The sequence below is a fragment of the Eretmochelys imbricata genome, chromosome 6 (assembly GCF_965152235.1).
Source record: "Eretmochelys imbricata isolate rEreImb1 chromosome 6, rEreImb1.hap1, whole genome shotgun sequence".
NCBI classification, from domain to species: domain Eukaryota; kingdom Metazoa; phylum Chordata; order Testudines; family Cheloniidae; genus Eretmochelys; species Eretmochelys imbricata.
The window spans coordinates 84,418,077-84,445,849 of NC_135577.1; the positions used below are offsets into that span (position 1 = coordinate 84,418,077).

Genomic DNA, 27,773 nt, shown 5'->3' on the forward strand with positions numbered 1-27,773 from the left:
GTTTTATGTTTTGCTGCCTCTCCAACATTTGATACTCATATTTTTTTCCTTGCAGAGTTTTAAGTTGAATGTAGATAGCCACTGTGCTTTAAAAGAAGCTGTGGTAGAAGAAGGATGTCAACTTCTTGAGCTTATTGTATCTCACAAATCAGGTAAATCTTTCTGAAATATTGCAAGTCTTTATGTCTCCAGACTATTAAAGAATGAAGAAGCATTGCTGTAAATTACTGCATATATTCACTTCCTTATGTATTATTAATATTTACATTATCAGATTGACCTTCAAGATTTATAAATGTTTCATATACTGCTTACAATGCTGTGATACTTATAAAATGAAATACTACCTCAAATAGTCTGTTCATTTTATTTTGGTCTTGCTGCTCAGCTGAGTTTCAATTGAAATCACATCACTGAAAACCTCACACTGACATGTTCTTTGATATAGGTGCTATGGAAATAACATTAAGATAATGAATTAGGGTTTCATATATATATTCTGCACAGGTAATTGCATTGGTAAAGGTGGGGGGGTTCTTATTTTTCTTTTTTTTTGTTACTTACGTAAACTAATTCTTACTTCAATTTTAATTTATTAGCAAAATTCTTTAAAAATAGTTATATCCTTTGATTATGCTTGTCTATTTCTGAAAAGGACTTAAATCTGGGTGCATAATTATATACTATTTTAGACGTTAGCATGACTAGCTTAATAGTAGGGTTTTAATCATCATACTTTACTACTGGGTATTGGTGTCTTAATTTTGGCCCACTTAGCATACCTTTCATCTAATTTGCAGTTGTCCTTTTGTTTACATTTTTCTGGTCATTAGAGCTGTTGTTTCACAATCTACACCTATTTCTTGAGAGCTACAGACAGAATTTCTTTAATGCAAAAGCTATAGTAAATCAGTGAGTTACTGGTATAATTCCCGGGGGGTAGAGAAGCCACAGCAAAGGTCTCAAAGCTGTACACTGAGATAAATTGTGTATGTTGCAGTATGTTTAGAAAATAATAATTTAAAGCACAGAAAATATACAAAGGAGTGGGAGGGATGAAATATTACATCTGGCTGGGAAGTTATTGAATGTTTAGAGCCAGGGCAGAGATAGCTAGAGGGGGGAGTTTCCTGGGCGTTCCCCATTACATATAAATCACTAGTTCTGTGACATTTTATTTTCCTTTAAATTCTGAGCTGAGGTATAATTAAAATGTAACATTCTGGCTAATTGTGGGCTAAAAGAGATGATATGACCATATAGTAGTGTTAGCAGTATGAACACAATAGTTCCTGGCCTCATTTTCGGAGTATACTAAAATATTTGCTGTGTTTTTTCTTTTAAATTTCCTGATAAGCCATTGTGTAAAGAATATTATTTAAAGATGTAGCTGAGTTTACAACTTTCATTTTTTTTCCTCCTCATTTTGGAGAAGGACTGAAGGACATGCTGCAGATGATTGCAAATCAGTGGAAGGAACTACAGAGACAAATCAAACGACAACACAGCTGGATTCTTAGGGCTCTGGATATCATCAAAGCAGAGATACTGGCTACTGATGTGTCTGCAGAGGATGAGGAAGGGACTGGGAGCCCCAAGGTAAGTGGCTTGAAGTTTGCCTTATTTCCTCTTATTTCCGTCTTCTTTTGAACTTAGGCACCACTGAAGTTTTCTTTCCACCCTAAGGCTTTTTCATTTCTACTGGGTAATTTTTTTCTTTTTTTCTAAACAAAATGAAATGGCTTACTTTGAAACAATAAAAAAAAGCTTAAACTTTCAAGTTTTCCAAGAAGACCTCTTTCACAGTGTGTAAGGGAGTGCGAAGGGGCAGGAAAGAGACATAAAACATTTAGTAAACAAAACGTAAAGCATCTTTAACATGAATAATCAGAATGGTTTTAAATTGTTTTGTTGCAACTATAAATCACTATAATCAGTGCAATCACTCAGCTCTGACATCCATTAGCCGCTTGGTTACAGCAAATTAACAAAGAAGAGAGAAAGTGATTCATTATCTCATTCCTGTTAATGACTATCAGATGCATTGCCTAATTAGGGGATGGCCATCGTAGTGGGAAGAAGGTTGTATGCTTTGCCACAAATCTTTTTGCTCTGATTTAAGCCTTCCATAATAGCGCATGCATTGAATACAACATGTACTTCAAAAACAAAGTATTGACATCTGTAATCATTTGGTGTGCATTAGTTATCAAGGATGGCTATAATATTTACCAGTTGCCCAATGTGATACTTGCAAGAGTAGTTTAAACAACACAAACTCATCCAAATCATGCAACAGGTTCAGTGGTGGTATCAACAAAAATGGATTTATTTTTGAAACCACATTGATTCTTTCATTTGCAATTCGCAGAATAGTCCAGTAACTTCAGTACCTAGGCATATGGGAGACTCCAATTTATAGAAAAATTCAAGGTTCACACTTCCAGAGATGTTTTATAAATTAGTTTCTCTGATTCTCATGCTCGGGGAACAAGTTGTGGTGGTGTTTGCCATTTTTAAGGACCACTCTGTGAAATGGTGTTTGGTGTCACCAGTGAATTAAGTTAAATGTCCAGCTCCTATTACTTGGCTGTGAACTCTGGGAAGGATCTTAGAGATTGCGGAGGAGTCATCAAGAGTAATAGTGTAACAAGAGCGAATTAACAAACCTATATACCCAGACTGAAACTGATCTAATATCCTGAGTCACTGACTTGGTTAGAAGAGCTCCAATGTCAAATGGCCTTTTCTAGGGTAGTGGGCAGAGGAGCAAACCTTGATTTTGTGGTTCAGTCCATTAAAATACACAGACTAGCTAAGAGTTAAAAGTTTTCACCTTCTGTAATATGACGGTGTATTGGATAATATTCCCATATTCATTTCACTGCATTATCTCTGAACAGATTGATTCATCCATGGCCAAAGGCTAAATGCTTAACCAAAATTAAAATGTAAAAAAATTTATTCAAAAATTCTGCTTAGTTTTACTACGGAGAACCAAAGTCTAGAGGGATGGTGTTAAAATATTTTATTGGGAGAATCAGAGGCCTAACTTAAACTGACCAAATATCCTTAATTATTTATATGGCGAGGTAACAGTTCTTTCCCACCAGGTGGAAAATGGAAAACTCAGAGAAATTCTTCCTTATAGTTGGTTCCTCCACCATGAAAAACAAACAAACAAACAAAAACCACTGCCATAAAGACACTAGCTGGACGCTATTTCGTACATTGTCACCACCGCATAGGATGTGACCTTGTAATGGATAACAGGCAAATACTGCAGTGAAATGCATATCTCTAAATAGTTCTGATCATCTAGTGCTTTGGGCTGAAAGATTAATTAAAAATAAAACATAATGGGAAATATAACTCTAGATTTCAGTTTACATGTACTTCAGAAGCCATGGGGACCCTGAGAAGCATAAAGGAGAATCTAAGGAATATATCTAGGGGGTATTTTTCTTTTTTACCTTGTTTGAGAGACTGCAGGAAAGGAGTTGGTCTTTGAAATTCTTCCTATTTCTGTTTCTTTACAGATCTCTAAGACTCTAGGAAACTTTTCCCCTAGGACTTTTAAAAAGTGTTTTCCCAGTACTATGGCATATTTTATAGAAGCAAACAGAGAGAGGGAAGGAAAGAGGGAAACTGCTGTTCTAGAAATGTATCTTCAGCACTCGCATTCAGGAATTTGATTTGGCTTATGAGATTATATATTGTATTGTATGGAAGTTTTGTAATAGTTTATATCCTGAAACTCAGCTTTGGTATATTCAATTCTGAATACTGTGGAGAACTTGAGGGATTTCAAAATGTTGTTAATACCTAACTTCTTACAGTGCAGTGCATTCTCTCCCTGACCTTTTACCATGGAAATGAAAACTAAAAACAGGAAAGGAATACTTAAAGCTCACTTACAAATGTGTTGAAGTCTCTAACATTAACCAGGGTCCTTAGTAGTAATTGGTACTTTGTGATTTTTAGAATAACCATACAACTAGTATATCAAGCATAAATTTGAGTATATGTTTTGTTTTTTATCCATAGAGAAGTACATTTAAAGAAAAACGGACTCACCTCATGTGTTGCAGTTTAAGAAGTTTCATTGTGTGATGTTACTGCTGATAAATGTAACAAACAATTCATCTATTCTAATTCAGGCTATTAGACGTATAAAGTAATAATTGTTTTTTCTCCTCCTGATTGAAGCTTCTATTAGAAGTATACTAAAGTAATTAGAAGTGAGGGGTGTATGTTTATATTTATGTGTTTTCCCACGTTGGGAAATGTCTGAGATGCCTGCTTTTTAACTGGCTTTCTTTAAGTTCCTATGAGTTTCACCATATTTTCAGCAGAAGAGGACTAGATAGGACTTACATTGGAGCAGCGTTGCTCCTCAGTCAACAGAGGGATCATTTCTGAGCAATAATGATATTGAGCATATGATGTACTTTCTCCCCTACTGGCTATGTGACTACTTCAGTAATCTGAAAAAAATTTAAGGGTCATGGTAGATAATCAGTAGAACATGAGCTCACAGTCCGATGCTGTGGCCAAAAGGGCTAATCTTCAGATGTATAAACAGGGGAATCTCAAGTAGAGAGGGGTTATTTTACCTCTGTATTTTGCACTGGTGCAACTGTTGCTAGAATACTATGTCCGGTTTTGGTGTCCACAGTTCAAGAAGGTTGTTGATGAATTGAAAAGCATTCAGAGAAGAGCCACAAGAATTGTGAAAGGATTAGGAAACATACCTTACAGTGATAGACACAAGGAGTTCTATCTACTTAGGTTAACAAAGAGAAGGTTAAAGGGTGACTTCATCACAGTCTAAGAATTCCTCCATGGGGAACAAATATTTGATAATGAGATTTTCAGTGTAGCAGAGAAAAGTATAACAAGATCCAGTGGCGGGAAGTTGAAGCTAGATAACAATTTACCAAGGGTCATGGTGAATTCTACATAACTGGAAATCTTTAAAACAAGATTGGATTTTTTTAAAGATATGCACTGTTCAAAGGGAATTATTTTGGGGAAGTTCTGTGGCTTGTGTTATACAAGAGGTCAGACTAGATTATCATAATAGTCCCTTCTCACCTTGGAATCTATAACATAACTCCCATGTTATGTATTTATTTTAATTCTGCTGCTGGATGGAATTTCACTATCTGCTGTAGTGTCTAGTAGATTATAATTATCTTCCTTGAAAAGAAGATACAAATCCTAATACTACTCACTGATAATGGATATTCCCCTTTTGCCTAAGTGGTAGAAGACTATGTTCTTAGACCAGGTTGTGAGTTCTGTTCCCAATACTTCATAGGTTCAGTAAACCAGTGATGATTATGTCTATATGTGTGTATAGCCAGTGATTGCTGGAACTCACATTTTTGTGTACTGCATAGCAATGCAGAGCAAAAGCATTGGAAGCCAAGGAATATGTAAGCTAGTCATTTAAACAGATGTAGGATATAGCATACGCCAAGTATATATCTGTAGTCTTCACTTTTAAAGATGTTTCTCTTCAGAATTAATAGTTAGTTAATATAATTAATTTTTAATTTCCATTTTTAAAAAAGAAAAACACATAAAAGTTAAATTCTTATGAGAAATCCACCTGATCATGAACCATTTCAGATAGATGGGGCTAATAGTTAGAATGTTGAGACCTAGCTCATTTTTCTTAGGCAATAGAGATATGCAGTCTTGTGAGAACTGTCTAATCCAGTGGTTTTCAAACTGCGGGTTGCGACCCAGTACTGGGTCGCAGACTGTAAGGCATTAGGTCACGGCGGCTCTGGTCAGCACCCCCGATCGGGCCATTAAAAGTCCAGTCAGCGGTGCTGTCTGACTAAGGCAGGCTAGTTCCTACCTGTTCTGACACTGCGCTGTGCCCCGGAAGCAGCCACTAGCAGGTCTGGCTCCTAGGCTGGGGGTCGGGGCTCCGCAATGTGCCCCTGCCCCGAGCACTGGCTCCGCACTCCCATTGGCCGGTTCCTGGCCAATGGGAGCTGGGGGAGGCGGGGGTGGGCGGTGCCTGCGGGCAAGAGCCATGCGGAGCTGCTTGCATGCCTCTGTCTAGGAGCCAGACCTGCTGCTGGCCACTTCTGGGGTGCAGCATGGTCCACGGTGCCAGGACAGGCAGGAAGCCTGCCTTAGCACCCCCGTTGCGCCACTGTCCGGGAGCCATCCGAGGTAAGCCCAGGCCCCAACCCTGCAGCCCAATCCTGTCCCAGCCCTGAGCCCCCCCAAACCCAGAGTCCCTTCCTGTGCACCCCAAACCCCTCATCTCTGGCTCCATTCCAGAGCCTGCATCCCCAGTCCAGAACCCTGACCCCCTCCCACACCCCAGCCCAGAGTACCTTCCCACACCCTGAACCGCTCATTCCCAGCCCTACCCTGCAACCCTCACCTCCACCCCCCAACCCTCTGCCCCAGCCCTCATCCCCTCCCTCACCCCAAACCCCTCATCCCCAGCTTCATTGGGTCGCAGGCATCAACAATTTTCTTCAACTGGGTTGCCAGAAAAAAGTTTGAAAACTACTGGTCTAATCCATATAAGGAACACTTTCTATTGGTAAGTGAATAATAGAAGCAGCAAGGTTTTGAAGAATACTGAAAGTATCAGGTAAAAATATGGTTAAATAGATAAAACTGAGAACATGGGGAAAAAGTAACATTTTGTGATATGTCATATGGTAGAATGAGTATCTTTGATTCTAAAATAATAGATCATCGTAGGCAGAATTACACAGGCTGAAGTTGTAAATCTATATCCACCCTCTGTTTGAAAATGAATCTCTACATCAGGGGAGAAAATGCCAATGTTATTTTTCCCTAATTTATAGTCAGTTTTATCAAACCCAGAATTAAATGTTGGATGTTGTGGCTCCAGAATCATCCATCACTCACCCAACTCCCTCTTGTTTCTCAACTTTGTTGTTTCTCTCGTAGTTTTAAACAAAGAATTAGTTTTCAAAAACCTAAGAAAAAGAAAGCTGACATGTGTGCCATGAAAATATGGAGACTCATTGAAGATACTAAATCTCTACTACAGATGGAGGTGCCTGATAAGTCTCCTTGGGGTACAGCTACAGTGCAAATGATCTCACCACACTTTAAGCAGTGGGGGTATTGTCTGGCTTGTAGGAAAGGGCGGGAGTGACTTGGTGCAGCAGCTTCAGACTAGGTCAGCATGGGAATGCTGACCCATCCCCACCAAGTGACAGAAGATGCGGAGACTGTTTAGGTCCATGGCAGTGGAGGAAAGGCCCTCTTTTACCTGGACCAGGCAGAGCAACAGCTCTCATGATGCCACATGATAGCAGACAGGTGAGAACAAGGAAGGGGAGGGAAATAGTTCGCCCCTCTTTCAGCCCATAGCAGTAGAAGCAGGCATTTGGTAACAGAAGGGGAGGAAGTTTCAAATTCAGCTCGGAGCCATAGCAGACCAGTGAGAACAGGGTGGGGTGGGGGGAAGCTTCCCACTTCCAGGCCACAGTGGCAAAAGAAGATGTTTTGTAGCAGAAGGGGCAGATGAGGGAGTTTGGGGCCACAGCAGAGTGGTGAGAACAAGACTGGGGAGTCCCCTGCCCTCTTACAGCCAGCTATAGCAGACGTGTTAGAGGAGACGGGAGAGGGAGTTCCAAACCCAGCTCAGGTGGGGACAGAGTGGGACTCAAGGGGCCATGGGAGACTGGAAGGATGGAATCCTTGCCACGTGGGCAAGAGGTTGGATGCAGGACCAGGGTTGGTGGATCCCAGGATGGTCTGTGTGTCTACCAAATGGATTCCCCTTTACTGGGAAAGAACGTGGATCCTGGGGAAGCAAACACCCTCAGTGGTGAACTGACTGCATTTGGAGGTAGAGGAGCCATCAGAGAATTGACTCAAATAGTCTGGGCAGTTGCTTCCAAAATTGTTTCCGCAGCACTAAAAGGTTTACAATGTGTAGTTATTTATTTGTCGTACGCAATCTGGTCAAGCCAAGCCACCGCACTCTTAACAACGTTCAAGGCATGAAGCCCTCCAGGAAGTTGAGTCATTTTGCAGTTCTCAACAATATGTGTCATGGTTTGTAGCTGCCCATACTGACATAGAGGATTGTCTCCAAAATGCCACCAAAATTCTGCTGCAGCACAAATTCCATGTCCGATACAAAACCAGTTGAGAAGGCTCCATTGCCTTTGTGGCAAATCAAATCCTGGTTGAGGTTGAATGGGGTCCGATTCAAGATAATTATTAGTCACTTTCTTTGCAGACTATGAAGCTCACCATACATCCTCTACCATAAATCCCTCACCTGGTAAATTTATCCACAGTGGGCGACATGAGGGCAGACGACCATGTAGTGGATTAAAAAGTCTTTAAATAGTGGTAGATGTGGCATATCACACAATTTTGTCACAAGCTTTACTATGCTTTCCTCTTTGCAAACACAGGGCAGAGCAATATCGCAAAGAGCCAACAACCATGGTAGAGGAGTAGATTTATGTGTGCCTAAAATAATACACATAGTGGAATTAAGTTGTACATTGACATGTTTGTGTGAGATGAGCGAGCCCGTACTGTAGTGCAGTACTCCACCGCTGAGTAACAGAGTACCAAGGCTGAAGTGTATAACATTTGGGCATTGGCATCCCATGTTGTTCCAGTCAGCTTTCCAAGCAGGTTGTTGCACATTTTGACCTTAGTCACTGTCTTTGTAAGATAGCCACGATATGTGAGAGTTCTGTCCAACATGACACCTACATAACTGGGTGTGAATCATGCTTTATTTGTTGACCATTGAGAACTGTGTTCAGCTTTCTACCCATTTGTGCATGATGTAAGTGGAAGAAACTCGACAGTGTCTTTCTTCCACTTGGTATTAGGCGCCACCGATGACAAAAATCGGCGATAGCTGCCATATCTGTAATCAGAACACTCTCAAATATGTCAAAGGAGTGTGACTGCATGCTGAGGCATATGTCATCTGCATAAACAAACTTCCGAGACGCAGTATATGCTAGGTCATTTGAATATAAGTTGAAGAATGTTGGAGATAATACTGATTCTTGCAGGAGGCTGTTCTTCTGGTGCCTCCAAGCACTTGTTCTATCACCAGTATGCACACGGAAATGGCGATTTCTCAGAAACAGAGCCATTGCACATACTAACCAACTTGGCATAGCTCTAGACCAGTGGTTCTCAAACTTTTTTTTTCACGGACCACTTGAAAATTGCCGAGGGTCTCAGTGGACCACTTAATGATCTTTCTGAATGTTGTTTGTACCGTTAGCTAACTATTGTAAAGCGCTTTGGATAAAAGCGCTATATAAAAAAACCCTTAATAATAATTGTTTTTTTGTTCTACAAATAAAGGCACATAACTCATATTTTAATATCAGAAGTCTTACCTTTCTAATGCAATGGATGTGCCCTCTCTCCCCTGCCACAGCAGCCCCCCGAGCTGGGGCTGGGAAGATGGGGGGTCTCTCCCTCTCACCCTCACCACAGCAGCTCCCAAGCTCGGGCTGGGAAGGAGGGGAGTCTGAGTAGTACAGATATTGGTGGCTCCACAAACACTGTGGATCTATGAGAGATGTTTAGTGATTCTGTGAAATTTTAGGAGGAACAGGTACTGCAGCACATGGTGTCATTAGCTACCCAGCAACTGGCATCATCAACCATCTCCATTCACCTAGGAAAATGCACATACTCTTGTCACTGTTAATATGCTTATGGATCTGGTGCAGATCCTAGAGCCCATATGTCATTGTGGACAAAAGTTGGCTTTGTTCATGGTGGCATTTCTGGTAGCATTTTTTGGAGCTTTTAGGATCAGTGAACTAGTACTTGTGTCCTGTAGGGACTCTTCTGGAAGAACTTTGGAACTGAGGGAAATACACTGGGAGGGGTGATCAGTGATATTAATCTTGAAGAAGTCAAAGATGGATCAAGGAGGCTGGGGTGAACTCATTATTCTACAGGAGAGTGACGAGCCCGCAATCTGCCCTGTTGAGGTTGTGAGAGTATATATGGTAATAAGGCCAGGGAGGGATGGGCAACCTCTATATTCATGGTGACGGGAGTCCCCTCACAACATGCAAGTTTGTTACTGTTTTAAGATGGGGACTGATGAGGTTGGGGCTTCTAGCACATGAATTTGGTTCCCACTCATTCAGGATCTGGGCAGCAACAGCAGTGGTCCAGCTGGATGTGAGGGCTAGTGCAATTCAGAGAATTGGGAGTTGGCGTTCTGAAGCATACAGAACATATGTGTGACCCCCAGGTGGGGAACCAGGGTTAATTTTCCTGTGTATTTGCATTCCAGATGCTGGCAGATAGTGGTGTGGCTCTGCAGCCACAGTATAGTTTACTGGGTATATAGGCAGCTTTACTGGTTGTCTGGAGGTTCACAGCTAGGCCACAGTGACGAAGCAGTCCTGAGCTGGAATGGGAAGAGGGGCATGTTATTAGATAAGCTAATGCCCCTTATGTACACTGTGGTGGCCCGTGAACAGGCACCTGGTATGATTGTGGTTCACCTTGGGGGAAATGATTGGGAACATGGAAGAGGTGGCCTTAATGCTCAGAGCTGAGAGGGAATTGGGGCAGATCCTGGAGCTTTTCCCATGAGAAAATATTATTGCGTCGAATATGTTGCAATTCAGGGTGTGGCAGGGAGGTGTGAAGCCCCCATCAATCAACAAAGCTAGGAGGTATGTGAATGGGGAGGTGGCAAAATTCATAGGTGGCATAGGGGTGTTGGTAATTTCTCATCTGGACGTAGCATATGGGGCACCAGAATTATTCAGGGAGGATGGGGTCCACCTGTGAGACTTGGGAGCTGACAGGTTTTTGGCAATATTAAAGAAGGCATTAGTAGATATCCAGAAACCCAATTAGATACGTGGGGGAGGCAGCCAAGCTAATTGCCAGTGCCTCTGTGGTGAGCGTCCAGTGCAGATCCTCTATAGCAAAGAGATATGGTGATCAGATAAAATGGATTGGTAAAGATTTAAAGGAGATATTCTTTAAATGAGCAGAGACAGGGGGACGTTCAGGGCTCCTACGCCTGGTATGGAGGGCCAACACTCCCTCATTGATAGCCCCCGCCCCCTTTAATCCTCATTTGATGGTGTCCCAGCACAGGTTCTGCCAGACATTTAGAGATAATGTTGCAGCCTAATTAAACCACATCCAGTGTCTTATGTCTTCCTTCTGGCCAAGCTGGACAATGACCTCACAACACATTAAGCAGTGGGGGCCATTGTCTCGCTTGTAGGAGAAGGTGTGTGGCCTGTTTAAGGTCTAGATAGGCAAAGTGACTGGCTGCAGCAGTTTCAGAGTAGGTCAGCATGGGGACATTGACCCATCACCCCCACCCCAGGTGACCCGAAGAGAGGAGGGACCATTTACGTCCTCCCCAGTGCAGGAAAAGCCCTCTGTTACTTGGACCAGGCAGAGCAACTCCCACCCAGAAACGTAGTTAAATACCTGTGGGAATTACGCTAGTCATTCCTTTCTCAGAGGGCTGGGAAGGACGTTTTCCCTCACAGCCAGCATGGCCAAGGTGAGGTGGGGTTTTCACCTTCTTCAGGATGGTTGGGGGCTTAACTGGGGCAAACATGAAACAGGGGCTAGGCAATGATGTCACAACTCATTATGTCAACATGAGGCAGATGTCCAGTGCAGGGAAGGGATATGGTGATCAGATAAAATGGATTGATAAAAGATTTAAAGGAGGTATTCTTTAAAAGCACAGGTTTCAGAGTAGCAGCCGTGTTAGTCTGTATCCGCAAAAAGAAAAGGAGTACTTGTGGCACCTTAGAGACTTACAAATTTATTTGAGCATAAGCTTTCGTGAGCTACAGCTCACTTCATCGGATGCATCCGATGTAGCTCATAAAAGCTTATGCTCAAATAAATTTGTTAGTCTCTAAGGTGCCACAAGTACTTCTTTTCTTTTTAAAGGCACAGAAACAGGTGAGGATTGTGGTTCCTATGACTGGCACAGTAGGGAGCCAACCGCCATCCTTTATAGACCTCAAGGTGAGGGGTCCCAGCAGCAGGTTGGCTGGGGACCAGGATGGGTAAAGGGGTAGGGCTGACAACAGCCTATCCCCAGGTATATGTAAATGATGGTGGAATTACCTGCACTGTACACTTTTATCTGATTGTTATTCCCAGACATATAGGAATAAAGTTCCAGCTTAAATAAACCACATCCAGTGTCTTATGTCCTTCTTCCAGCACAGCCAGACAACTTATCAGACACAGTGGGTTGGTCAAGACTATATTCCAGACAACAACAGATCTCTTCTCAGTTTGTTAATGTGAGGGAATGTTTGAGAAATGTGTAACAAAACAGAAAAAGAAAATAGGCAGGGAAATGCTGACAGCCCTCACTCTCTGGCTAGACAGTTACATCCTAGTTGTCCAGACCATGCTTCTGTAGCTGCAACATTTAAGACTAATATTATGATACTGAAGAATGTATGAGCACATTTCTTTGGTCTCTGTGATCAATACAGAGAAATGTCATATACGTGAGTAGATATTTCGCTTTTTCCTCTGCTCAGCTAAAGGGCTTTTCAACTCTAGATTTCTAATCTTCAGAGATCCATATTGTGCACATACTGTAATTCTATGGGAAGCAAGCCATTACACCAATAATTTTCAGGTAATCGTATTTTTTAAAAACAGGCAAAGTCATTATCAGGTTAATCTTCTATCATGTGGTTAACAGATATGAGCTAGATTGATCTCAGAATCTAGAGTTTTTTTGTTTGTTTGTTTTTTACACAAACACTTTGGTCTGCTAATTACAAAAAAGAGGTCTTATTCCGGAGTAGATGGGACTAGTACTATAATAGCAGTGAACTGAAAGTGTGAAACAATTACATCAGCATGTATGATTTGCCCTCATCTCTTGTCCCTGGAGTTAGTTGTTTCTGCCAAAGGGATAGGGACAACCTATGTTAGAGGGATCATTCTGCTTAAACTGAGGTTTTCATTAAGTCACACAAGATGATTTATGAAATGTAAGCTTCAAAACTGGGTGTATGTTCCATTTATATTCTGTCTCTCTGTCACACACACAGTCATGTACACACATACGTACCATTAATTTAAAATTTCAACCACTTCTTGATACACACACACACACACAGAATATAGAGATAAATAAATAAATATTTGCCCCTTCATCAGTAAAAAGAAAACATTAACAATGGGGTGGAAATTAGTCTTCCCTATACTGTAGCAACTCATGGTGCTGTGGAAAGGTAAGTATGAATATCCACTTTGTTCTGTGATCATCTCATGGTTTGACTGAGTCAGTTCTTGTAATACAAAGGTGTCACAGAAAGTGGTACTGGTAATTCAGTAGAGGGTACTCTTTCCTCTGGATCCATACTGAACCACTGTCCCAGCACGATGTGAGGGAGCTCTCTTGTGAATGACATATTTCAGATTAGACATTAACCCAAGGTTCCAACCTCAGTTCCCAGGGCAAATTCCAGCTCTGGTCATTACAATCTGCCCATCTAAATTCTCCCTGCAATTTCAATTGACTATAGCATTCTTCTTTTCTTTTTAATACTATTGCATAGTACTGGGCACTGTTAAAAAGTTACTTTCAGTTGCGGAATAAAAGGTCCTTGTATAGTTTGTTTGGAAAGCTCTTTTGGGAAGAAATGGACTACGATGAATTCCATTAAGAACCCAACATTCACCACCCCAAATACCTGCAGTGACCATAGCATTTTCCCATAATTAGCATAGCAGATTTTGCAGTGTGGCCGTCACAGCAGATGCTCAAAAATGTTGACTATTTACTGGTGGGCTCTGTATTAAACATAATATGTCACCATTCTGAATTAAGTCACTTGTGTAATAAGCTCTAATTCTGAGTCTTTTGTAATTTTGGAAGCTTAGCTGTAGTATTAAGTATATTCTGAGGATTGCGAACCCCTCGGTTTAAAACTAACAAATTCCTATTAAATCTGCTATGTTATGAAAGAAATGTTTCCTTAGTTACTGTTTTTCTCATCCATTGCTCCAAATCAAAGGTTCTTTGTTTTTAGACATTTCTAAGATCTGGCATTATAATATTGCTGGTTTGTCAACCTCAAAGGTCGGGCTTGATCCAGAGATCAGAAAGTCAAGTGATGAGTAAATGGACTGTTGTTTATGTGACTGACAATCATTCTGTCTTCCTATAAAACAGTGGACAAAACCTTGTTTTTGCCTGTAGTAAATCCATCAATGTTAGTATTACAGTTGTACATTGAGGCACCAGTCAGGACTGAGACCCTACTGTGATAGCTGCTGTGCAAATATAGAGTAGAAGACAACCCTCAAGAATTTAAAAACTAAGATTAGGTATAACAAATGGATGTAACAAACAGTTGGAAGGAACTGGGGAGGGAGGAAGGAAAATAGTAATAAGAACATATGTTTATACAGGCCAGCTACAGCTAGATGGTTTCAATCTGGTCAATTTACTACTTTTTTATCAGTGATAAATATAAATACACAAAATATAAGGTAAACATGGGGTATAACAGCCATATATCCATAACAGCCATTATCACTTGGCAGTTTCTCATAGGTATCACAATAGAAGTGTGTGTTGAGGGAGGATTTGAAGGACAGTGTAGTGTCTCTACAAACAAGTTCAGGTACCATGGAAAATAAAGGATAAAGGTCCTTTTGGGAGAAACAGACAAGTAAGCATTGGAGGATAGTATCATTGGTGGAGCAGATTGAAATAAAAAAATAAGGGCAGGACTAAGTTATAGGGGGCCTTAAAAGTATGGAATAGAAGCTTGTATTTGATGTGGTCATCTTCTTCTTTCACATGGCATTTGAAAAGCAATGGGCTGAGACTATAATTGAATCTTGAGATTCGAAAGTCATTCAAATGCTTCTGGAGTAACTAAGTGGATCCCCCTTATGCCACCACTGTTACTGTAAATGGGGCAGTTGCCTGTGATGTGACTCATAGATTGTACCAGTCAAAATTTGATGATTCTTTGATTTTGGAGGAGATATGCACCCCTTCCGTGTGTTGCTGGAATGCAATTAAGCGCAGTCCACTGCCTATAGGAAAGGCGGAATCCTGGGAAGAAATGGTAGTGAAGAAGTGGAAGCCAGTGGAGGGATTCAAACAAAGGGGTAACATGGTCAGAATGACGGGGCAGGAACAAATCTATTCAAAACATTCCTCGGGAGCAGTGTTTTGAATGGACCTGAGGAGAATGGAGGTGGATGTCAGGAAGGATAGAGAGGAGGAGGTTTCATGAGGGCGATAAGGTCTGCACAGGAGTTCTAGTAGTGCAGACAGAAAGAAAAGGCTGGAATTTAGAGATGTTATGGAAGCAGCAGCAGCAGCAAGATTTGGTTTCATAGAATCATAGAATATCAGGGTTGGAAGGGACCTCAGGAGGTCATCTATTCCAACCCCCTGCTCAAAGCAGGACCAATCCCCAACTAAATCATCCCATATCAAAATGGCTCGATATGCATAAGACATCAAATCCATTGGCTATAGCATCTGTGGCGGAGGGATATTTATTGGAGAAAGTTTGTTTCTTGACAAAAAATAAGTGCATGTCTTTGCCTTTCTCATCTGCTCATCATGTGTTGATATAGTAATTGTCTTCCATATAAACAGCAGCACTCAGAAGTACATACAAACCCAAAGACGGGATATAAACTTGTTTCTACAGACATGCAGTATAAAAAGGATCCACTGCATATAGAAAAATATTAATCGTTTAAGTCACCTTCATCATGAAACTGGTAAAACCTTCTTCTTTTTCTATCCTAGTCTAGGATGCACTGGTTCTTATTAAAGTATGTAAAGAATTTGAGTGGTCTGAATTCATATTGCTTTTTCAGGATACTGTAGTTTGAAGTAGTATGATTTAGCCCTTGCTTGAAATAAACTTTTCAAGCTTACCATACTTGATTTTGCCCAAATGTCACACATTGCACCCACATACCTCTGTTGGGTCAGTTATGTTGTAAGGGGTTTTCATGCCTGAGGGATGACAGACGGCAGTACTGCTATTGTCCTCCCCTAGGAAAGAAGCTTTACATTTCAGCTAGGGTTGTAAAGGAGCTTCCTCAGCAGCAGTTTTTCAGGAGATACTGTGAATCATATCAACTCCCAGCCAGTCTGATCTTCTCCTTTCCCATCTGGCCCTGCCCATTTATGAACTGCACTAGCTGGTTTCGGGCCTCTCTTCAGAGTGGGGCTGCTGCGCAAAGTGTGCCAACCACTCTGCCTTGTTCCTCCACTTCGATTCTGGAGGGTCACCGTGGTGCACCCCAAAGGTTGAAGTCAGCCCATTGTGTTTTGCGTAAAGTGATAATGGCTACATTTTGAAAAATGGCAGAGATGGAGAAAACCCATGTGGACACCCATATTTGCAGGTGTAAATTCGTTAATTACACTTAGAAAACTGTTTGTAAAATCAAATGGTCAGTTGATTGAAGTGTACAAATGTTGATGTGCACCTGCATGTGCTAAATTTTGCAAGTGTTTGTCTGTTTAAAAAAATTAGCTTGATCCGTTTTTATCATAGATAAGCGAAACATCAGAGAGTCCCCCCCAAAAGAAACAAATACAAGATAGGTTTCAGAGTAGCAGCCGTGTTAGTCTGTATCTGCAAAAAGAAAAGGAATACTTGTGGCACCTTAGAGACTAACAAATTTATCTGAGCATAAGCTTTCGTGAGCTACAGCTCACTTCATCGGATGCATCCGATGTAGCTCATGAAAGCTTATGCGCAAATAAATTTGTTAGTCTCTAAGGTGCCACAAGTATTCCTTTTCTTTTTGCAAATACAAGATAAAAATCTGTAATTATAAGGTAATATTTTGTATACATTTCTGAAATACATCACAGTACCCTTTCAATGGCATAGTGGACTTAGAGTTGTGAGATGTAGGATCAGCATCTGCTTGGCAGATTTGCTGCATATATAACAAATTCATTCTGACTTACTTGATGGGCCTGTGACTTTTAGCAGGCAAGAGAAACAGTTTTTTGCTTAAACCAGGCCCACATATGAAGGAAGAGGAAAAAGGAAAGCATTTTGTGTTTGGTTGGGGATGAGAAAGGTCAACTGTGTTACTTGAGGCCCTGTTAAGATTTGTCAATATTGCTAGTTAAATAAAATACCTTTTGTTAATTTTCCATAAAAATGTCTCTCAAGTCTCAATTAGGCAACACCCACACCCAGTTCAGATCACAGGAATTCATTCCATCACATGTCCATCAGCTTTCTTGGACCAATCTGATTTGTTGGGCTTTTTAACAGTATCAGAAATAATTTCAATATTTCTTAACAAGCCAAAGCTTTTAAAATTATATCAGCAGTTCCTGGAGCTTTCCATTTAATCTAAATGAACCCTCACTTTCTGGTCTATTAATCTAGTTCCCAACAATAAATAACTTATAAAGCCAAGCTCTGTAAGTCATATTTTCTGAAGCTAAATTGTATCTACTGTAACTCGCAGTGTCTATCTCCTAATATTTTCACTGATATGATTGCCATCAGGATAGAAAACTCATGTATCGTGGTGGCCATTAAAATATTTGATAATATTTACCACCCAAGGATATTTAAGGTGTCTCACACTTGTTTCCTATTCTGTGCAGAAGTAGCTAACAAGCATTCTAAGCTATGCATGGTATTTCTAAGATGTTTTTATAATTTTATATGGCATCTATTTCAGATACTATATGTCTGGTTACTGCTGGCAAATGTTTACTGTTTACTTGGAGACCACTCTAACATGGTAAATAATAGATAGGAAGGAGCTGTAGTAAAACAGTTTAGTTGCAAGGGTACGATGATTTCTCACTTTAAGGATAGGGAGGCCATCTTCATCCTTTTATAGATCAAGTTGAGTTTAAATGAGGGTTTAAATCTAAATCACCCAACTAAGATCAAGTATAATTGAGAATTTGATGAGAAAAAGTTTTTTAATTGACATATGCCTACGAGGCTAATTCAGTCATAATGCCATTTCTTACTTGGAAAAACTATTTTTAGAATTCTAAAGATATATATTAGATTACTATAATTTCACATGCAGAACTGAGCCCATTCCTGCAATTTTTATTCAGCCCAAATTCCCACTGACTTCATTCACTGATTGCTGGATTTGGCCCATTATGTGTATACAACCTGATCTTGGTGAGTGAAGGATGAAACTAGAGATAGTCTAACCACATAATAATCAAATCCTTTTCATTTTTAATTTCCTTGTGTCCTTTTCTTCTTCTTTGTTATTGATGTCAATTCATTTTTACTGGTTATGTATCCTTTCTAGTAAAGGACATTATACTAAGTCCTGTTGTGGGTGGGACAGTGGGGAACTGGTGTTACTCTGATCAAGCTCTGCCCACCGTCTCAAGCTCTTCTCACAGTACCAGAGTAGCTGCACGTTTCAGTTAAAGTTATCAGCAGGGAAAGAGTTAACAGTGTTGGCTTTAAACTAACACCATTATGCTTCAGAGTTAATGCTTAGCTAAGATGGATGGGTATGGTTCACAATTCTCTAGGGTCCAAATGCTGAACCCTCCTGCACAAAGCCCAAGTAAATTATGCATAATGAAATGTATCTAAGATAGGCAAAAGGGAAAAAACTTGGTGCACATCAGTTGCATAGCCACCCTGCTATCACCAATACAGCCCAGGGTGTTTGTTAGTTCTGACTCCTGTGTATTTGATGGGGTTTAAGCTTCTGGAATCATGTTGTATATCTACTTGTCATTTCTCTTCACTATGTGTATGTGCAGGCTGTTCGTTTTAAAAAACAGAACTATGAAAGTTTACTGCCTAATTTACCCATGGAGATGAGTCAGCAAACAGAGCAGTGGTTCTCAACCTGCAGCCGGCGGGCCATTTGCAGCCCAATCAGCACTCAGCTGTGACCCATGTGACATCCTCAGGGCCATACAGGTAGTATTGGATGCGACCCACATAACACATTGTGGGCTGCATATGCAGCCCATAATTGTAAATAGATTGAGAACCACTTCCATAGAGCCATTGTTTCACTCTTTGTCTGCTGACTCAGCCCCGCACATTCAGAACCCCCGCACATATCGTCACAACCAGAAGGGATAAATAGGCAATCTTTAAAAAAAAAAAAAAAAAAAGCTTAAATTCTGAAATTGATGAATAAATAAATATGAGGAAGTCCCCACCCCTCTCCAGACAAACAATATAAGGGATTGGGCTAACCAGTTTGTGTATAATAAGGCTCTGCCTGAAGTTAATCACTTCTGAATTTCAAAACTTTAAGTAAATACTATTTTGGCTTTTTTTCCTTTTCACTTCTCCCGCACCCAGTGCTTCTTGATTCATCAGGATCAAAGGTGAAAGAGCAGCACAGCAGTGTGGTGGGAAAGCCTCTTCTCTCAATGTTCATTACTGGCCAAAACCAGAAGGTACTGGGAATCTTGCACTGAAAGCCTGTTCTTGTGAGATTCAGTCTGTGATTTCCAGATCAAAGAGGTTCAGATACGTTCAAATAAGTAAGTGAACTTTTGGATGTTTATCCAAATGTAAGCAGGGGAATAGTCCCGCTATTGAGGGGAACTTTCCTGGCTTCTGCACTACCCCAGTGAAGTGGGCTAGCGAAAGGATCTGCGTCCTCGCTCCTACTTCCTTTACCCAGTGGCCTCCCTGCCCTTGAGGACTTCCCTTCCACTCTCCTGTCTGGCAGAGTCCTTGTAACCCCAACAAGGTTGGGCCCAGGATTCCTGGGGGCTCAACCCCCAACCCTGCTGTGGTCACCTAGGACAGGGGCTAGCGTGTCCCCACTCTCTGCACTGGGCACTTCTCTGGCCCACTGACCATTACATACAAGTTAAAGCAAATGCAAGTTATTTAATCAACAATTAATTTTAAAAAAAAATAAGGGAAAATGGGAAAGGTTAAAGGAAACACATCAACCCGCTCTGTGACAGGGAACATCACAAACAGTGTCTCTGGAATGTCAGGGCAGTTCACAGTCTGTTCCTTGTAAGTCCCAGGCCTTCTTCTCAGGCCCTGGCTTTGCTGCAGCGATGCTATGGGTTGCACACTTGCTCTGGTGGTGGTCTCACGCTCTTAGGCTCTAAGTGGTAGGACCCTTCTTCCCAGTGTTGCCACTGCCCTGTCGGGGTTACGATCCAAGCCTGGCCTGCAGAGCCTCTTGGCTGAGGCGTCTCCCTGTGCTGGGCCCGCTGCCCAGGGTCCCCCTCGCTCTCCCCAGCTGCTCACCGCACCCAGCTCGGGACTTCTCCAGCCCCAGCTCCACCACTCTGTCTCAGCGCTGCTGCTGCTCTGCCTCCAGCTCCCTGGGCTGCTTCTTTGGCCCCTCTGCCTCTGGTTGCTACAGCTCTGCTCCCAGCACTGACCTGCTTCATGGGCTGCTTTTCTGGCCCCTCTGGCTCTGCTCCCAGGGCAAGTCTGCTCTCTCTGGGCTGCGCCTCTGGCTTTGGGGCTGCAGCTCTGCTCCCCAGCTCAGCTCGGGCCCCTGCTTTCTCCTTAGCTCGGCCCCACTCCCTCTGATACAGGCAATTCCAGCTCACACAGAGGACGGGACCTCCCTGGCCTCCTGACTCCCTGATTAGCCTGCCTGCCCTGTCATTCAGGCTGACCTGGAGCATTGGCCTGTCCCCATTGTTCCTGGGGGCTGTCAGTCTCAGGGTCCTGATTCCCCATCGACCCTTCCCCCTTTTTAGTACTGGGAGCTAGCAACTAAAACACCCCCACTGAATGTTACTAAGGGGGCAACAGTCCCCTTACTCAAACATTCTGAAGTTTACCCATCACCAGAGTAGATAAGTATTTTTGGATTACTGAGCTATATTGGAGTAAGAGCTGCAAGTTTGTTTGTTTTTTAACTCTCTTTCTCCCCTAGCCCATGTTGCTTATTCTAACAGGTAGTAGCAATGCAGTAATACCACATGATTTTATGCTAATTACCTCTGTTAGTGCAATCTAAAACAGTGAAGTGAACCCAGCTTGCCTTGTATACTGAGATGCTTTTGCTTTTGGTGCCAGACTGCAGTCTGTTTCATGGTGTTTTAAGCAGTTTTATCTTTTAGAAAGCCTGTTAAAAACACATGGCTAACTTCCCTCTTTTGACAGTCTCCTTAGACTCGTGTACTTTTAAAATTGCATCTTTAGATGGATGCCATTGCCAGTTGTCACTAAAAAGATTTTTGCTTGTTTTGCAAGCATTTTGTATCTATCATTTTATTGGAATAATATTGCTGTACTGCAAATAAAAGGCATTTCTTTATTTCACTGAATAGTGACTGACATAGTACTGTGCTGAGCTTTAAAAAGAATTTTTACTTTCATTGTATTTGTGCATTAAATTAAGTGTTCATATCTGCAGAATAAACTAAACCCTTATAAATATTACTTTCTTTAATTAGTAGTTCAGTATTTGAATTTTTGTTGTTATGGTTGATGTCTAAGAATGAATAAAAGTGTAATAGAGAAGAAAAGGAACACTGATGTGAACAAAGATATTATTAGATAAAGGCACATTTTATATTCTGCATGTTATTATTTTTAAAAATATTTTAATTACTTTTATGTTCTGTCTGGGTAGCATTTTCGCTTTCCCCCCTCCCCCAGTTCAGTTTCTAGTCTTTCAGAACATCATCTTATAGCATGGCTTTATGTGTAGAATCTTGCCATTCTAGTCTCAGAAGTATACCTAAGCAATAACTGTTCTCCACTCCGGTGGTCATAAAAGGGAATTCAGGTAAAACAGTGTTTGACAGCAGTATCTTTTTGGACAGCCTACATTTTAAATTTGACTCACACGTAAATGTCTAGTACCATTGTACAGTTGACAGTACACTTTGGGATGAGAGCAGTGGCACAGGTTTTGATAGCTAACTATTTGGAAGCAATTAGGTGCTAAAATGAGCCACACGTGTATACAAATGGTGGCAAAACAGGCTTATTATGACACTTTGTGAAGCACAGAATTTACATGCTAAAAAAAGAAATAGTGGATATATGAGGGAATACATATACATATGTCTACTATTTTTAATTACCTGGGGCCAAGATTTCTTTTGTCATCCTGGCATTCGTTTAGTTATTCATCAGACTTTTTATTCACACTTTGCTGCAGTATTTTCTGTTTCTTAACTGCAACTATTTTTAATTTATGATAATTATACAGTATTGTATGGGAAAGATTAAGTGTTGATAGAAGATCAGCCATTGCATACAGAAATTCAAAAAGTTGGTTATACTTCCAGAAGCTACTGCAGAAAAGTCAATGGTAGTTGTGTGTTTAGCAACATCCCATGTGCAGCCATAAACATTAATGACCGTTAATCTAAGGTGGTATTAAATGTAAAAGGGGATTTCTGGCCAAGAGACAGGTGACATACCATGTTCTTTTATATTAGCCCCATAGAATGCTTTATGAATCATAATCAGGATCAGCTCATCTGGATATGGACACTTCACTTCTTTACCATCTTTTTCTTCTTTACAATCGTGTTAGAAAGGGGCACACATTTAGCACAGAATAATAAATTGATCATTGAGGTTGAGCCCTAAGAACGTCACAGTTGTAGCTAGTGCTAGCAGAAATCCCCTATGGAGAAATGGAGATATGAATGACAAGAAAGTAGAGACTAAAAGGAGATAAAATACCATGGAACTTCTAAGCATAAAATAGATGTGACACCAGATACCAGCACGTATTCTGAAACACTAAGTTAAAGATATGATTGGTTACAGGCATGCAGGACAACATATTTAAAATTGGTTGTACTTGTGGAGTTTTAGAAAAAGGAGGGTGACAGAGGATAGTTGAGAGGTTGGATTGTCAGTTCTGCCCTTTCAGCTAGTTGGCAAAATCTCTGAGACGGCAATGGTAACATCAATGCAGGATGCTGTTCCTAACTCTGTTCTACAATACTAGAGGTTCACAGTATCATGCATTTCACAGTAACTAAGGAAGTGTGAGGCCAGCAAAATAGATAGGCCAATATGTGCTTTCTTCCCCTTTTCATAAAATGTGTATGTAGTAAGTAAGATGAACAGCACTGTAGTTAGAAATGGAAATATTTCTATGGCTGTTTTATTATAAATATCACATTAATGGCTTTGTTTGCCCCCTTGGTTATTATTGTTTGAACATTAACTAGTCAGCAAAAATAGGTTAACATAATTTTTCACATATCTAATTTTATACAAATGTTTAAAAAATATAGTGTTTACCTGCTATCCAAGCAAAATATAGAGAAACTAAATGGATACTATTTAATGCTCATTTTTAGCTAATTAATTAATTTGGGGCCTGATTCGGATTTTACTTACATGGGTACTACAGGGTTCAACTCCATTTAGTTCAGTGGAGTTACTCCTAATTTATATTGGTGTAAGGACTTCATAATGTAAAGTAGCAATTAATTTAAAATACATGTAAAACTGAATATGAAAATGCTGATTTCCAATTCAATGGTCCTGGCAATATTATAAGTTTGTTTCTAATTCTTGAAAAGCATATTAAAATTAACTTTTTTCCCATTTATGTAATGTGTATAACTAAACCTCCTTCCTACTGTGAGACAGTTTCATTTATTGCTATTTGTAAACAGCTTAGTAAAGATGCATAGTGGATTGGTCTAGAAACTCCTTGAACAGTTTCTTTTGAAATAACACTACATACGTTAAGCTCAATTACACATCCAAACAGCCACAGCACACTTTTGGTAATTTATTCATTGATTTAACATAGTACCCAGAAGAGTCATGCCTGCTGTCAATTTTGTAATATATTATGTTTTAAATATACTCATGCTCACCCATGCACGCCATTAAGGTGTGCATAAACCTGTGTTTTTCTCTCTTGACAGCTATAAATGTTTGTTATTATTACACAAAACATATGTTCATGTTGTTTTTGTCTAAATTATTCTATCTGGGGCTATAAAGTTTTAATGTTATTAGTTGCCCTTAGAATTTTAATGTTTCACTGCTGTAACCTTCTTAGGATTTGTCTGCAATTAAATAGAAACTATTTCAGTACAGCCTGGAAGAACAATATATTTTATACAAATAATAAAAAAAAAACCCACCTTCCTCCTCCATTTTCTTCCAATGTAGCAAACTGTTTAATTGACAGGGTTTTGTCTACAGAAATCTTACCTGTAGTATTTTCTGTGCAAAATAATGTAAGTATAATACCTCTCCTTCAGTTTTCTGAAGCTAGAAAAAATAGAGCTTAAAGCACTGGGATAGCAGGTGCACTATAATCAGTTTGCTTTGGAGGCACAGTGGGCAGTTATTCCCTATTGCTTTTCCACTTATTGATCACTTTGTGAAAGAAACCTTACCCCACCAATATACAAATTAGAAGAACCTAAGACTTTAGAAGACAGTTTGCAATTTACTTAGGCAACTCGTGTGAAGGGAATGTCCTTTATGTTCTTTTTAAATAGCAGCAGCATTAGCAATAGGATAATACATCATGCTTATTGATCAATGTTCAAGGTTTTTTGGCATAGTTCTTCAGACGAGTAGAATAAGTTTCCTGCTCTTAAATGAGCAAATAACTTTTAATTCACTGAAATAACATTTCAGGTTATGGGGCATTGTTTGCAATACATTGGATCATGGTGTCGAATTGCTAGTCCTTATTATAGTGTTATGCCAAAATATGCTGGTCTCAAAGTAGGTAATTTATAGTGTTGTAGGGGTCTGGAAGCAGGCATCTATAAGTTCCTTCCTTAACCGTCACTGCCCTATGGGGTTGAACTAAATTTCTTCTTCAAGTACTAGTCTATATATATATTCCACAGTTGGTGAGTGCACGTTCAGTGCACAGGTATCAGAGAATTTTCTAGACAGCAGTATTCCTCTGGGCAGCACATATGCCCTTCCCTTCCTCATGTGATCACAAGGGTATAAAGGGCAGAGCCAGCCACTGCCTGCCACACCTAGTGCCTTCTTTATTGCCCATGGTATATACTTGCGATACTCTTCTTGGATGTACCACCACTACAGCTTAGTTAGCTAGAGTTAATACTAGTTAGATGGGGCTTCAAGGGAAAAGGGCTTCTCTCCTCATGGCTGCTGGTAGCACTGCCTGCCATGGCTGACCAGGGCAAGTCCCTGTGTTTTAAGAACTGCCCATCCTGTGAGGCAGTTATGCCTCTGACCAACAGAGGCATGAGGTGTCTGTTCTGCCTCTGCAAGGGCCATGTCCCACAATGCTGCAAGATCTGCAGGTCCTTTTTGAGGCAGATCCAGTACTACAGAGACACTCTGCTGAAAGCCTTCCTGGTCTAGTAAGCAATAAGGCCTGACTCTGACTTCAGGTAAATTAGTATTCATGTTTAGATAGCGCTTTATATCTTCAAAACACTGTATAAACATTACCTAACTAATCCTCACAACATCCTCAGAAAGAGGTGATTTCCCCTACTTTACAGATCAAAAAACTGAAACAGTGAGGTTAAGAGACTTGCCCACAGACATAGGGAGAATCATCAGCATAGCTGGGATTAGAATTCAATAATTCCTGTCTCCTGGACCCATGTTCAAACTAGTAAACCAGTAATTCTCATACTTCTTGAGAATAGGGATACATTAATAATTTTTTCCAAAACTTGCAGACCCCCGTCAAAAAAAAAGTTTTATTTTAATCATAATGAATTTTGCCCACCCAGATTTAATTTACTATATCTCCATTGCTTCTTTTCTTTTTCTCTTTTCCCTCCTTTTACTCCACCTTTTCTTTTATATCTTTTGTATCTTTGTCAGTCTTTGTCTTTTTCATCTTTCTTTCCTAGAATTATGTTCTCTTCTTTCCCCGCATGTTTTTTCAGTCAATCTGATATCTTCTCATCCACACCAATCTCACCCTTCTATTTTTCCTCTACATTTACATTGTTATTCTCTTAAATCCCTCACTTCTGCCCTACAAACCGTAGAGACTGCCACGTGTCAGCAATTGTTGTTCACAAGTACAGTATCATAATACCCTAATTTTCATAATTTTAATTATATCTGAAGTTTTGCCAATTATATGGTGAACTTCTGCAGTGGAAAAAAAAAGCCCTCAGCTTTCTCTTAGGAACTGAAAAACTATAATAGAAAAAATGCAACATTTGTTGAAGAATAAAGATAAAGAAAAAGCAGTGTTTCAAGCTACTTGGTAAAACAATAATCTCTTACAGAGCACTCATTACTGCTAAATAATTGACTGTGTTGAAAAAAAGGTTCCATGTGAAGAGAGGTTCAAGAAGGTCAGTTATCTAGTGGTAATAACCGTAGCGGTCATTAGAGGGTACTAATGCTATTAAGGACAGAACTTTAACTTTTTATTCAAGTTTTTATTTAAATTATATTAACTTTGATTCAACTTTTAATTGAGGTGCAACCATCCAAATTCTATAGTCACTAACCAAGAAGTAATGAACATAAAATTACATGTTCTTCTGATAGGCTGATGGTTCTTTAATATATTATAATTTCAAGAGTCTCAACAGAGCTGTTATTAGTATAAAACTATTTTGAGGTATTCTGTTAGAATTAGAGCTGGGTGAGTGATTCAGGGAACAAATCCCTTCTTGAGTCATAGTAAAAATAGCTGGTGCATTTTCTGAGCCCCAAAGCATCTCTTTATATGAGTATGATTGGACACGATCACCAACCTCTTTACTTACCTCAAAGCAAAGACCTTGTTAAACTGATCACCAATTATCATAAAAATGATCTTAAACACATGGGGCCTGTCATAAATATAAAGGCTAACCACCTTTACATCCCTCCCGGCCAGAGGAAAAACCGTTCACCTGTAAAGGGTTAAGAAGCTAAAGATAACCTCGCTGGCACCTGACCAAAATGACCAATGAGGAGACAAGATACTTTCAGAGCTGGAGGGGGCAGGAAACATAGGGTTCTCTCTGTCTGTGTGTGTTTTGTCTTTTGCCGGGACAAGAGCAGGAATGCAGGTCAGAACTCCTGTAAAGGGTTAATAAGCAATCTAGTTAGATATGCATTAGATTCTGTTTTGTTGAAATGGCTGATAAAATACGTTGTGCTGAATGGAATGTATATTCCGGTTTTTGTGTCTTTTTGTAACTTAAGGTTTTACCTAGAGGGATTCTCTATGTTTTGAATCTGATTACCCTGTAAGGTATTTACCATCCTGATGTTACAGAGGTGATCCTTTTACTTTTTCTTCAATTAAAATTCTTCTTTTAAGAACCTGATTGCTTTTTCATTGTTCTTAAGATCCCAGGGTTTGGGTCTGTGTTCACCTATGCAAATTGGTGAGGATTTTTATCAAGCCTTCCCCAGGAAAGGGGGTATAGGGCTTGGGGGGATTTTGGGGGGAAAGACGTTTCCAAGCGGGCTCTTTCCCTGTTATATTTGTTAGAAGCTTGGTGGTGGCAGCAAAAAAGTCCAGGGACAAAAGGTAAAATAGTTTGTACCTTGGGGAAGTTTTAACCTAAGCTGGTAAAATAAGCTTAGGGGGTTTTTCATGCAGGTCCCCACATCTGTACCCTAGAGTTCAGAGTGGGGAAGGAACCTTGACAGGGCCAGATTCCCTGAAGTACCAGAACTAGATTCATTCTGCACCAGTCTAGACTACTGTACCCCAAGAGAGTTGATGCCAAGGGTGAGCAGTTAGCGGCACTGCTGTTGTTCTCCCGTGGATATTCCACTGAATGGGATAATCTTTGGATTCTGATTGGGGTGCTCTCAACATCTAGTCAGTCCAAG

The 27,773-nt window shown here is 40.4% G+C and overlaps 1 protein-coding gene across 1 annotated transcript in view; it reads left to right on the plus strand.

The window, feature by feature from the left end:
• The window catches only part of AKAP6 (A-kinase anchoring protein 6), a 295,294-nt gene that overhangs the window by 118,555 nt on the left and 148,966 nt on the right, over positions 1-27,773 (plus strand). Inside the window, exons 5-6 of the mRNA XM_077819992.1 lie at positions 56-152; positions 1,436-1,599. Of these exons, the coding sequence (XP_077676118.1) occupies positions 56-152; positions 1,436-1,599 (261 nt within the window). The remainder of the gene's footprint in view (positions 1-55; positions 153-1,435; positions 1,600-27,773) is intronic.